This window comes from Jaculus jaculus, chromosome 1, assembly GCF_020740685.1.
Source record: "Jaculus jaculus isolate mJacJac1 chromosome 1, mJacJac1.mat.Y.cur, whole genome shotgun sequence".
Classification (NCBI taxonomy): domain Eukaryota; kingdom Metazoa; phylum Chordata; class Mammalia; order Rodentia; family Dipodidae; genus Jaculus; species Jaculus jaculus.
Genome location: NC_059102.1, coordinates 30,527,924 through 30,540,594, shown reverse-complemented (window position 1 = coordinate 30,540,594; position 12,671 = coordinate 30,527,924). Strand labels below are relative to the sequence as shown.

General features: G+C 40.6%; 2 protein-coding genes across 4 annotated transcripts in view; one reads left to right on the top strand and one right to left on the bottom strand.

Annotated features, from left to right (window-relative positions):
- The first annotated feature begins 5,650 nt into the window (after positions 1-5,650).
- On the top strand, positions 5,651-10,204 carry Sfr1 (SWI5 dependent homologous recombination repair protein 1). Of its 3 annotated transcripts, none has more exons than XM_045159891.1 (5): positions 5,651-5,723; positions 5,976-6,110; positions 6,219-6,336; positions 6,900-7,307; positions 8,930-10,204. In XM_045159891.1, exons 3-5 carry the CDS (start codon positions 6,241-6,243, stop codon positions 9,119-9,121), a joined length of 696 nt encoding a protein of 231 aa, XP_045015826.1. In that variant the 5' UTR covers positions 5,651-5,723; positions 5,976-6,110; positions 6,219-6,240; the 3' UTR covers positions 9,122-10,204. The 3 variants fall into 3 exon arrangements, with proteins under 3 accessions (XP_045015826.1, XP_004659429.2, XP_045015827.1); XM_004659372.2 differs by having other exon boundaries at positions 5,651-5,732; XM_045159892.1 differs by lacking the exon at positions 5,651-5,723 and adding an exon at positions 5,822-5,888.
- Positions 10,205-11,999: 1,795 nt separating this feature from the next.
- Positions 12,000-12,671, bottom strand: part of Cfap43 (cilia and flagella associated protein 43) — a 105,765-nt gene continuing 105,093 nt past the window's right edge. The window contains exon 38 of the mRNA XM_045161221.1: positions 12,000-12,364. Within this exon, the coding sequence (XP_045017156.1) occupies positions 12,198-12,364 (167 nt within the window). The 3' untranslated portion in view covers positions 12,000-12,197. The remainder of the gene's footprint in view (positions 12,365-12,671) is intronic.

Here is a 12,671-nt window from a genome sequence, read left to right as displayed (position 1 = left end):
AATATTAAATAATTAACCCTCAGAGGTCTTCAACAGACTCTTTGGTAAGAGTCTGCAATAGCCTCTACAAGTCAATTAATCAGGCATTTTAGAATTCCAGGAGAGATAAGAAGGTAAGAGAGGAATAACTAGAAATAGCTTGTCAATTATTTTCAAAAGCAAACCTATGAAATGACAGGGAAGTAGAGTATCATTGATCACTAGAATTTATGGCAAGAAAAAAAAATCTAGAGAACAGTTTTTAAAGCTTATGTTTCATTTATATACAAGTAAGAAAATGCCCTAAGAAATGGTTTTTAAATTTTAGTGAATTTTTCTCCTGTGCTATAAATCAACCTAATCATGTGTTGTTAGTTTATTTTTATTTTATTTTTTTCTCAAGGTAGGCTCTAGCCCAGTCTGACCTGAAATTCACCATATAGTTTCAGGCTGGCCATGAGCTCACTGTGATCCTTCTACCTTTACCTCCTGAGTGCTGGAATTAAAGGTGTACACAACCACTTCTGGGTGTATTTTTTTTCACTAATTTTTTTTTCTTTGGTTTTTCAAGGTAGGGTTTCACTCTAGTCCAGGCTGACCTGGAATTCACTAGAGTCTTAGGGTGGCCTCGAACTCACGGCAATCCTCCTACTGCTGCCTCCTGAGTGCTGGGATTAAAGGCATGTGCCACTACACCCAGCCCAAAATATATTTTAATCCTAGCTTCCAAAGTGTTTATACCTTTAAGAAAATGTACATAAGACTATGCATATATTGGAGATAGGGTCTACAGCTCATGCTGGCCTCAAACTTCCAAATGTAGCCAAGGATGACCTTGAAGTTTTGATTATCCTGCCTCCCAAGTGCTGAGATTATACAGGTCTAATCCATACTTGGTTCATACCTAGGTGTTGCAGTCAGGTTTGCATTGCTGGCAGATATCACCTGACCAAGAGCAGCTTTTGGGGAATAAAAGGGTTTATTTTGGCTTATAGACTTGAGAGGAAGCTCCACAATGGCAGGGGAAAACGATGGTATGAGCAGAGATGGACATCACCCCCTGGCCAACATAAGGTGGACAAATAGCAACAAAAAAGTATGCCAAACACTGGCATGGGGAAACTGGCTATAACACCTATAGGCCTGCCCCCAACAATACACTCCCTCCAGGAGGCTTAAATGTCCAATTGCCATCAGCTGGGGAGACTAGCATTCAGCATACCTAAGTTTATGGGGGGCACCTGAATCAAACCACCACACCAGGGCTCCGTGTGTATCAGGCAAGAACTCTGCCAACTAAGCTATATCCCCAGCCCCCAAGAAAATTCATTTTCTTTTGTCAAAACAAAAAGTCCATAAAATTCAATGTGTAGCATCTTCATCTTTTCTTTAATTTTTGTTTATTTTTATTTATTTATTTGAGAGTAACAGACAGAGAGAGAAAGAGGCGGGGGGGGAGGGAGAATGGGCGCATCAGGGCCTCCAGCCACTGCAAACGAACTCCAGATACATGCACCACCTTGTGCATCTGGCTTACGTGGGTACTGGGGAATCAAGCCTCGAACCAGAGTCCTTTGGCTTCACAGACAACTGCTTAACCACCAGGCCAGCTCTCCAGCCCCTCATCTTCATCTTAATGTTAGAGGTTGGAGAGTTGGCTCAGTGGCAAAGCACTTGCCTTGCAAGCATATGGACCTGAGTTCAAGCATCCAGCACCCATGTATGGCAGGTATGGTAGTGTATGTCTGAAATCTTAGTGCTGGGAAGATGGAGTGAGGAAGACCCCTAGGGCTTGCTGGCTACACATATACACATGAATAATAATAATAAGTGCTAAAGGTAAAAAAAAGTTTAAAACGCCAATTGAAATGAAAAAATGGAGCTGTGTTTAAAAAATATCTTTGTTCTTGCACATGCAGAGGGAAGGAGGACAAAGAGGAAGAAGGACTATACACTATTGTTTTCTTGCTTAAAAAAGAATAAAAATATCTTATAAAGATTTTTAGGTCTATGTCATAGTCCCGCCAGCAGTAATCATAGGGAAGAACGGAAGAGTAATTTTTACCACTCCCTGATGAAGAACAAAGAAGACAACAGTAGCTTTGGGTATTGAAGAAATTTAACAGCGCACTGAAAGCCTGACTGAGGTTGGTATGTTGGTATTCATTATGTTTATAACAGTTCTAGAACAATTGTAGACAATGGTAGCATTGTCTTTGTATGCTGGTTCACCAGGCAGCATTTTTCCTGCCTGAGACATTTCATATGAAAAGCACAATGTACTGTGTCAGAAACATCAAACTCTTCATAGGCAAATGGATCTCAGGGTACTAAAGACATGGAAATGTCTTCTAGGCCTTGTTTAAACATACATGAAAAGTATAAGGGCTCCCTATTTTTTCACTTTTATTTGCAAGCAAAGAGAAAGAGTTAGAGGAGAGAGAGGGAGAGTGAGAGAGGCTGAGAGACAGAATGAGCATGCCAGGACCTCAGCCACTGCAAACAAACTCCAGATGCATGTGTTATTTTGTGTGTCTGGCTTTATGTGGGTGGGTACTAGGGAATCAAACTCAGGTCATTAGGGTTGCAGGCAAGTGCTATAGCTGCTGAGCCATCTTTCCAGCCCAGGGCTCCCTATTTTACATTTCATTATTTTTTCAAGACTAGTGTTCAAATTCAGGGCCACATGAATAAAATGCAAGTGCTGATCTATGAAGCTACAGCTGCAGTGTATATGGAGTATCTAGATTCTAGATTTTTTACACTAAGTTGAGAATAGAAGACATGTTTCTAATTAGGTATGGAATGAGAGTAAGTAAAATATAAACAAATGGAAAATCACTGAGTCCTAACAACACATTTAAGTTAGATATGCAGGTAAAAAAAATGCACATTTCTGAAATACAGACTTTCCGAGTACTTATTCAGAGTTGTTTTTGAAAAATTGGCCAATCTTACTTATCTTATTTGTGTGTTTGTGTGTGTGTGCCTTATGCACCCATGCAATGTGGTCTTGTATATAATGTGTGTATGTGTGTGCGTAGCTTTGCATGCCTCATGTGCATGCTAGCAGAGAGCCAAAAAGAATGTTGTGTGTCCTCTATTGCTTCTCCATGGTGTGTTTCCTTGAGACAAAGTCTCTCACTGAACTTTGAGCTGCTGTTTTTGGTCATACTGGATGACCCGAAAGCCCCAGTGATTCTTAAATCTCTGCTCTCCACAGGACTGAGGTTAAGGTGTGTGAGGCCATACCTAGCTTTTTACATAGGTTCTGGGGAATTGAACTCAGAGCAAATCAGTGGCCAAACACTGTTAGAGAGCAGTATCTCAGTACCCCAACCTCATTTTAATATAGCAGATGAAAAACAATAAAAAACTTAAAAACAAGTTAGAACATTTACAAGGGAAGATATTGTTTTCCTTTTTATGTAGCCAGCAAAATCACAGCTGTAAGCATAGGTTGTAATGATGAATTGGGAGCAGCTGATTTAAGGACTCATAAAAACAACTCACCCTTTTGCCCCAAGGTATAAAGAATATGCAGAGTCTGCATTATGCTTTAGATCAAGACAAATCATTCTGCTTTTTTTTTTTTTCAGTGATCATGCCAGGGAATAAGTAAAGAGGAAAAAATGTACTGATTGTGATCTGTGAATTGGCGAGATGAATAGCACTTGTATCACAAAACCACGAATTCTGTTGTTGACAGTGTAAATTCCTGAAGGAGAATTTATTTTTCTTAAAAATGTAGGAGTTGGATATATGTGTATGTATGTATGTATGTGTGTGTGTATATATATATATATAATATATACATACATACATACATATGTGTGTGTGTGTGTGTAGGTTCCAAGATTTCTAGTATTGAGGGTTTAAAGCTGTGTGAAATTTTATAGATCATAGCATATCATTGCATCATTTAAAAAATATGTGGTTTTGGGCTGGAGAAAGGGCTTAGTGGTTAAGGCATTTCCCTGCGAAGCCTAAGGACCTAGGTTTGATTCCCCAGGTCCCATGTAAACCAGATGCACATGGTGACACATGCATCTCGAGTTCGTTTGCAGTGCTAGAGTTCCTGACGCGCCCATTCTCTCTCTCTCTCCCTCCCTCCCCTCTGTCTCTAATAAATAAAAAAAAAATAAATCTTTTAAAAAATATGTGGTTTTGAGTAGAGCAAAAAAGGATCAAAGCTTGTGATACATTCCCTGTTAGGGAATGACAAATATACCTGACTACTTAAACGTCTCCTAGGACCCATGTTAGCCAGATGCACAAGGGGGCGCACGCGTCAGGAGTTTGTTTGCAGCGGCTGGAGGTCCTGGCGCACACATTCTCTCTCTATTTGCCTCTTTCTCTCCCTGTCGCTCTCAAATAAATGATAAAAATAAACAACAACAACAACAAAAAAAACAATTTTAAACGTCTCCTAGGGACCTAGCATTGTTCAAGCTACCTCTCATGAATTACTGTTTAACTCCTCTATCTGTAGGAGGTAGATATTATCCTTATTTTACAGATGAAGAAACTGGGGCACATAGATACTATATTCCAGAGGCAGATAAAAATGCGGTGCCAGGATTTACTAGACAATTGAAGGCAACATTTATGTCCCCAGATCGTCAGATTCTGTATTTCTATTATACCTGACTGCGTTAGGACTCCTATTACTTTCTGTGTCCTTCTAAGCCACCATTATTAGATGTCAGTAAAGAGATAGTGTCAGTGTTTAAAATGGCCATTTGCTAAGAGGACTGAAAATACTGGCCCGTGAAAATCCCCAGCTTCCAGGTGACTCAGAAGTTACTCAACTGCCTTTCCCTAAACCCAGGGCTCCACCCAAGCCAGTAAGCTTTATCGTTGCATAGCAACGGTACATCCCGACACCGCAAGTGAATTTCCAGGATGTTTGTTGCTGCCCGAGGTTCGACAGGACCTAACACATCTTTATTGTGGGTCAACTCAGTGGTGTCCTGCTTCCTGTAGTGAGCCACAACCGGTTTCCTCAGGCTACATTCGCTCTTAGATTTGACTTTTAAAAATGTGAAGTCAAGATGGGGTGGGTCCAGTCCAAAATTGAGGAGTGGGCACTCGGAGTTTGCGGCCTTAAAGAAAGCCAGAGATGATTTCATGTGGGTGTCCGGGGCTGACCTTCAATGGATCGCTCTCCGGCGGTTTCTGCCTTTGCACAGTTCACCCGCAGAAAGCGCAACACGCCGCCCGCCCCGCGGCCTATCGGCACCGCCGCGTCTGCGCGTAGCGTTTGCCGCGGAGAGCGCCGAGCCCAGACTGACCGGAGCCAGCGACGGCGGAAGGGGAGGGCGGTGACGTCCTCCCGCGCGCTGTCCAGACTAGGCCGGAAGGGAAGCCGCGAGCGGAAGCGCGTCCCGGCTCTCAGGATCAGGCCGCTGTTCCGCAGCTCCGCCCCACCCTTCCCCAACGCCTCACGGAGGCTGGCGGCCGCGCGCGCGCGCGCACGCGCGTAGCCCCGCCCCCTCTCTGGCGAGGGGCGGAGCAGAGAAGCGCGGGCGCGCGCGCCGGTCAAACCTGCCAATCAGGAGTCTCCCTGCGTGGCGCCGTCCCGCTGAAGCTGGGCAAAACGCCTGCGCGCGCGAGAGACAGTCGAGTTAGCCAATAGCACGTCGCCCCGCCTCCCGCGTGGCCCCGCCCCCGGAGCGCGGTCTGTTTACCACAGCCGCCGCGGCGACGTCGCGTGAAGAGCCCGTTCTGTGGGGGTCTCTGAGGTGCCCGTGGTGAGGGGCCGTGTGCACTGCGTCGTGTGCAGGGCGGCGGGGGAAGGCAGGAGGAGTCCCGCTCGGCTGGGAGACCGCTGGGGCGTCTTGCAGCTCGCCCGGCCCCGAGCGAGCGTGAGGCGGGCGCCGGCCGCCCCGTTCAACCCCTCCGTGCGGGTCGGCTGTGTCCTTTAACTGTGAAGTTGTAACGGGTCCAGAGAGTGCTTGACTGGATAAAGTTATTCTCACTTCTCCAAAATGCAGGTTTTGAAAGATTCTGTTGTGTGAGAGGAGCAAAAGTCGGTGACACAAGCCACTTAGTCCCGAAAACAAAAAAAACCTTGTCCAGGGTGGAGAGGTGAATGAAAAACTGCACAAGGATCAGTGAATGACAGCGAGGTATTAGACGAAATTGATGTTTTGCACAATAAAGTTTTTGGTAATTCAGGACTCTGTTGCAGTATAATTTGATGATTATTGATACCTTTTCTTTGTGTGTATTTTCAGAAATCAAGATTGAATTTCCAACATGGAAAGTCCCTCAGACTCAGCTGTGATGTGGCCCAGCACTCCTCAGGCCTGCCGGAGTCCACTGTCTCCCTATACAAATAGTTCAGGAAAACAAGTATGAAAACCCCTTTTATTTTTAGTGGACCCATTGTATATTTCAGAGTATTTTGGCAGGCAGGTGGGGTTTTAAAGACACTGGAATGTTAATTAGCATAATGTATCCTTATCCCCCGCCTTAGTTTTTCTTGAATCAATTCATTTACCTTCCTATCAGGTTACAGCTATACAACAAACTGAGATAGTTAGGATGTGTACAGCATCCTTACGGAGACGTTAGGTCTCTCCTGGACACAGTCCAGAATGCTAACCATTATGTCATGAAACCTCACTCTTCCTCAGTCTGTAATTCTGAAGAACATGAAGTGGTGTCAGGCAACTGCTAGTTGCAAAACAGATGTTTCTCATTATTGGCATTAATGTCTCAGCACTATTTTAGAAGGGTATGAACGCTGCTAAAGTAAAACTAAGGGAGCTTCTGGAGGTTAAGGACATTATTGTTGTGTTTACTTGCTACATATATGGTAACAGCCAGCCAGTGAAATGAAAGGCCTTTATTTCTAATAGATTTATTTACTTCAATAATGTTTTAACATTTTAAATGTTTCGTGTCCCTTTCAGCCTATGAGTGCAACACTTAGAGAAAGATTAAAGAAAACAAGATCTTCATTTAAGTCTTTTTGTAGTGTGGTAAAACGTCTTAAAGTAGAGAATGAAGAAAATGATCAGAGCTTCTTAGAAAAAACAGCATCTTCAGAAGAAAACTGTTTGGAATTTCAAGAAAAAATTAAACACATACACACTGAATCTGAAGAAAATGATACATTTTTGAAAAATAGCTGTAAGACTATAAATGCATGTGATTCTAAGTCATTTGATACCGGGTCACATAGTGCACACCAAAATGATGATGTGAGTAAGAATTCTAAACACGAATTAAACGAACATAAGACAAAGTTGTTGAAGCAAGTCCAAGAGAAAGAGGACCTCCTTCGTAGGCTAAAGCTAGTCAAAATGTATAGATCAAAGGTGAGAAAAACTTCAGAATCATTGGTTAATTGCAGCCAAGTAATTTCAGAATTTGGAGATAAATTATTTTAGCATCATAAATAAAGCCAAATATCTAAATTGTTGGCTTCCAACAATTTGAGTTGAAATAAAATCATAGAGTGAGGTAGAAGAGGTCTGTTCACAACAGGTAAAACATTTTTAAAAGCCTCAAACAAAAGTTTTTTATTTTTATTGATTTATTTAACAGAGAGAAAGAATGGGCACACCAGGGCCTCTAGCCACTCAAACCCCAGATGCAAGTGCCACCTTGTGCATTTGGATAATGTGGGTGCTGGGGAATCGAACCTGGGTCCTTTACCTTTGTAGGCAAGTGTCTTAACTGCTTAAGCCATACCTCTAGCCTAGCCTCAACTTCCATACTTTCTAACCAGTATAAAGTATCGTATAAAAGTATATGAGAGAGAAGTATATTTTAGAAGTATAAAATGTTATATGTTATACAGTGGATCCAGAATGAGTAGCTGACAACAAATTTAATAAATAAATAATAAAAATGCACTAAAAATTATTTTTAGTAATGATTGTATGTCTCAAATAAAATGTGGGCTTTTTATCTCAGAATGCAACATAGAGTAGATTTTAGATTTCAACCCACATTGATTTTATGCAGTAGAGCTTGGGTACCTAGAAGGAGATTGCCTCTTACTACCTGGCTATTTATGCAATAGCTCCTTCTCCCCCAGTAAGATGGAATAAATGTTAAAATACCATGTTTCATTTGCTGTTATGAATTTTTGGGACTTTTATAAGTTATTTACGAGCTATAAGATGTTGAAAACTTTTTAACTTGAGTATTCTTACTATTTATTTATTTGAGAGAGAGACAGTGAGCACACCAGGGCCTCTAGCCACTGTAAATGAACTGTGGACACATGCACCACCTTATGCATCTGGCTTAAGTAGGTACTGGAGAATGGAACCTGGGTCCTTAGGCTTGGCAGGCAGGTGCCTTAACTGCTAAGTGATCTCTCCAACCTGAGTTTTTTTTTGTTTAATTTTTTTTAATTTATTTGAGAGGGAGGGAGAGAGAATGGGCACGCCATGGCCTCCAGCCACTGCAAATGAACTCCAGATTCATGCACCCCCTTGTGCATCTGGCTTATGTGGGTACTGGGGAATCAAACCAGGGGTCTTTTGGCTTTGTAGGCAAATGCTTTAACCACTAAGCCATCTCTCCAGCCCCTCCAACTTGAGTATTCTTATGTTTAAGAGCAGTTTGGGGTTCATAAAACAGTTGAGAGGCGGGTACAGCATAGTGTCGTAGAAGAAGTAGATTTAAAAAAAATCTCTCCAATTTTTTGCCCTATTTAATCATTTAATTTTTCCCTTAGGGTAAGGTTAGTTCAGATTTTATAGCAGATGAAATAGGTATATATATTAAGCTTAGTGAGTGACATTCTGTGTATAACCATGCTACTTTTTTCCTAGGTAGAAGTGCTTTTCATGCCCTGGGGGTGTTAGCTTTTAAGCCTAGATAGTAATTCTAGTTTTAATTTATTCTGCTGTTTTGAATGCTCTAAGTTAAAATTGCATGACTTGCCTCACTGACTCATTTTTTAATTTCTTTTTTTTTCTTTCAGAATGACCTATCCCAGTTACAGGTATTAATAGAGAAATGGAGGAACTGTAGCCAGCTGGTGCTGTGCGATTTGCAGTCTGCTATGTCTGAAGAGAACAAGAAACTAAGCCTCACTCAGTTGATAGACTACTATGGGTTAGATGATAAACTGTTACACTATAACAGAAGTGAAGAAGAATTTATAGATATTTAATCATTTTTTTCCCCTTTCATACTATGATTTTTTTTTTTTTTTCTCTTCCTTCCACTGCTGAGATAGTCTCAGCTCCTTTCCAGAATATCTTTGGGAAAGACAATATGAAAAGACGCACTTTTTCCTTTCTTAATTCTGGGAAGAAATCTGAAGATTACATTGAAATAGAGCCAGATGTTCAGTTACGACTTTTCACATAGGTGAACGTTCATATTATCCTAAAATTAACACAAAAGTAAAAGCTGAATGATTTCCAAGAATATCAAATTCAAAGCATGCCCGAGTTCATGTTTGTGAACATTTTGTCAGTGGGCAAGGGAAATGTTCCTTTCATGTTCTTTTCAATTTTAAAATGACTATAGTTTTGTATTAGAGGAAAGTACTTTAGATATGTGTTTTAAGTTATTAAATATGGTACCTAGAAATGCATCTTTTCCTTATTTAAGCCAGTGCAAAAGATTCCTTTTTGTTTATATCAACACAGTTGATCTGTTTAAGGTTAACCTTTTAAAATCTGAAATCACTTTCTTCTACCTTTCATAGTACAAAAAGTTTCATTTCAAGGGCTTATGACATTGTTGGCCTTTTCTATTGTAAGGAACTTAAAAAAATGAATAGGTAACATAGTAGTGAAGAGATAGCTAATATGATTTCAGTGAAGAAATGTGGGCATAGAGCAAAGAATTTGAAAATGTATTACCTAAATGTGGCATTGAATATCTTGACTTTTTAATTTGTAGCATGTGGTGTTTAATTGTTTAGTAATGAATTCTTTTTCTTAGTTCCATATAGTAAATATCAATGAATGTAATTTTTTTTGAGCCGAATGATATGCCCAAGACCAACCAATAGTTCAAGGCTTAATTACCCACTTACAATACCCTGAAGTCTTTAAAGGCAATTTGAACAATTCTAGAAACCAGGCTTAATACTTTTTTTCATTTTGTGGCAGGTTTTAGTTTCAATATTAAGTCTGTGAAGTAACTGTCTGTCCTAAATTTATGAACCTTGTTTTCATCTGCTTTTCACATCTTTCCATATGCTGATCTAGCAGGCCATTAAATTCTTATGTCCACAATTGTATTTTCTCCAGATTTGTTTTGCATGTTCCTTATGTAATGAAATGACCATCTGTTTCTTAGGAAACTGCATATTGTTATATCTCATATCAAGGTATCATGGCATACAAGGCCTGTTGCAGTCAGGTTCACATTGCTGGAAGAAAACAGCTGACCAAGAACAGCTTGTGGGGATAAAAAGGGGGGGTTCATTTTGGCTTACAGATGTGAAGTGTGTGTACCATGAAGTACTGAGAAAGGAGTTTGGGTGCATGACTCACAAGCCCTTCCAAAGCACCTGTCTAACCACCACCCCACAAAGTACCTGTGATTGAAAGGGTTTTTATAAAATGCAGCTTGAGGGCAAAAGGCTCCTGTAATCCACCTATGCCTCAAAGCCAAGGTGGAAGCATAGGGAGATCCACCGAGGGTGATGATGAGGAAACAGGAATGATACAGGCTGTTTGGTCTGTTAAGACCCGGAATTCCACCCATCAGTACCCAGTGAAATCTAGGACATTAGCTTTTAGCAGATGGACTGTCCATGCACTAACAATCCAGAAAAAAAAAAAACAACACCTCGAGTCTAGCATGTTCATGGTTAATTCAAACCAACAGGACAGAGAACTAGCAATCCCATAAAGTATTTGCACCTTTCACTTGTGTCCATCTCCCTGCTCCCCACAAGGCTTTGCACTATAGAAAATGTTACTAATGGTCTCTCCCATGCTAAATCAGCCAAAGTGATTATTTAGAATCCATTCTATACCCTGACGAGGGAGTCAGCTAAATGATGCCTCTGTTCTTACCACCTCCACCCATCATTGATCACTATGAGGGTGCTCAAGGAACTCTTGAGAACTTTCCCCCAAATTCTTTTTTTTTTGGTTTTTTGAGGTAGGGTCTCACTCTGGCTCAGGCTGACCTGGGATTCACTATGTAGTCTCAGGGTGGCCTCGAACTCTTGGAGATCCTCCTACCTCTGCCTCCCGAGTGCTGGGATTAAAGGCATGCGCCACCACGCCCGGCTTCCCCCAAATTCTTACAATCCCTGGGGTTACAGGTTTGTGCTCCTAAACAGAAGATTTTTAAAAAAAATATTTTACAGAAAGAGAGGGAGAGAGAACAGTGTACCAGAGCCTTCAGCCACTGCAAACGAACTCCAGATGCATGCGCCCCCTTGTGCATCTGGCTAATGTTGGTCCTGGGGAATTGAACCTGGTTGTCTTGGCTTTGCAGGCAAATGCCTTAACTGCTAAGCCATCCCTCCAGCCCCTAAATGGGAGATTTTATAATAGGTTTTGGCTTCACCTGTACCAGTGTACATTGGATCTGTACTGTGGATTACATTAATGCTTAGATTATATAATTCAGAAAAGTGAGGCACTGACATCACTTGGAGGCTGGGGTAAGTGATCCCTATGATATGTCCTCTTGGAATGCAGAAATCCATAGGCTGTATAAGTGCAAAGGGCTGGGGTCTATTTGTCTTTTCATTATACAATTAGCATTGTTTATGTGAGTAAAATAAAACTATTTCATGTAAATGAGAAAGCACTTCCTATGACTAAACTCTTGGGTAGGGCAAACAAAAATCAACTGTGTTAAAATAAGAAATGAAGACTGTTTTCAAAATCTAACTTAGAAATTATTTAAGCCTTAGAAAATGTAAATAATCTGCACTGGTCTCATTGGTTAAAAAAAAAGATTAATCTTAAAATTTTGATAATTTCAATTGAACGAAATAAATTTTAGATACTTTTTAACTAAAAACTCTTTGAAAATCAGACATTGTTCTTTGATGAATACAAGCTATTTCATTGGCATTTTACACATTTATTAATTAAGGACAAAATTTTGTATACAGATGAAGGCTAAAATTTAACACTTTGCTATTAAAAACATGCAACAAAGAGCTGATCATCTTACTCAAATTCTCTGGAGAGAAAAAGAAGTCACTTTATCCAAATGAAGTTATTTTGAAATGATTGGTTTGGCATGTTTCTCCTGCTATCATTTTACATTGGAACAAGAGCAGGAAATGCTTTCATCCTTAATCTTTCAACTTCAGCCTGCAGTATTGAAATCTGCTCAGCTTGCTGCTTTGAAATATTTGTCAACTTCTGTTGCTGCATCGTGTTTTCATATCGATTTTTGGCAATCTTTTCACAAGTCAGTTTAGACCCTAACCCAGGAATGAAGGACAGAGGAATTAGTTGGATTATCATCAACACTTCCAAATGCAGAAACAACACCATAATCCATTGTGTGGACAAGATGCTGGTTGTTTTTATAACTGTTTACAGATTTCAGGAGTTACTTTAGAGAAAACTGTAGTTGATTACAGAGGGAAAAAAAGTAGCCAGGCATGGTGGCTCACACCATTAATCCCAGCCCTTGGAAGATGGAGTCGGGGATCAGAAGATCAAGGCCAACCTCTGCTACATGTGTCCCTGTCTTAATCAAATGACAAAAGTAATAAGAAAAAGGCT

What these genes read in the sequence shown, in the direction of transcription:
- Sfr1 (XM_045159891.1), top strand. Translation starts at nt 6,241, where the DNA reads ATGGAAAGTCCCTCAGACTCAGCTGTGATGTGGCCCAGCACTCCTCAG. An exon ending in CAAATAGTTCAGGAAAACAA is followed by an intron (nt 6,337 to 6,899) that starts GTATGAAAACCC and finishes TGTCCCTTTCAG; the next exon opens with CCTATGAGTGCAACACTTAG. An exon ending in TCAAAATGTATAGATCAAAG is followed by an intron (nt 7,308 to 8,929) that starts GTGAGAAAAACT and finishes TTTTTCTTTCAG; the next exon opens with AATGACCTATCCCAGTTACA.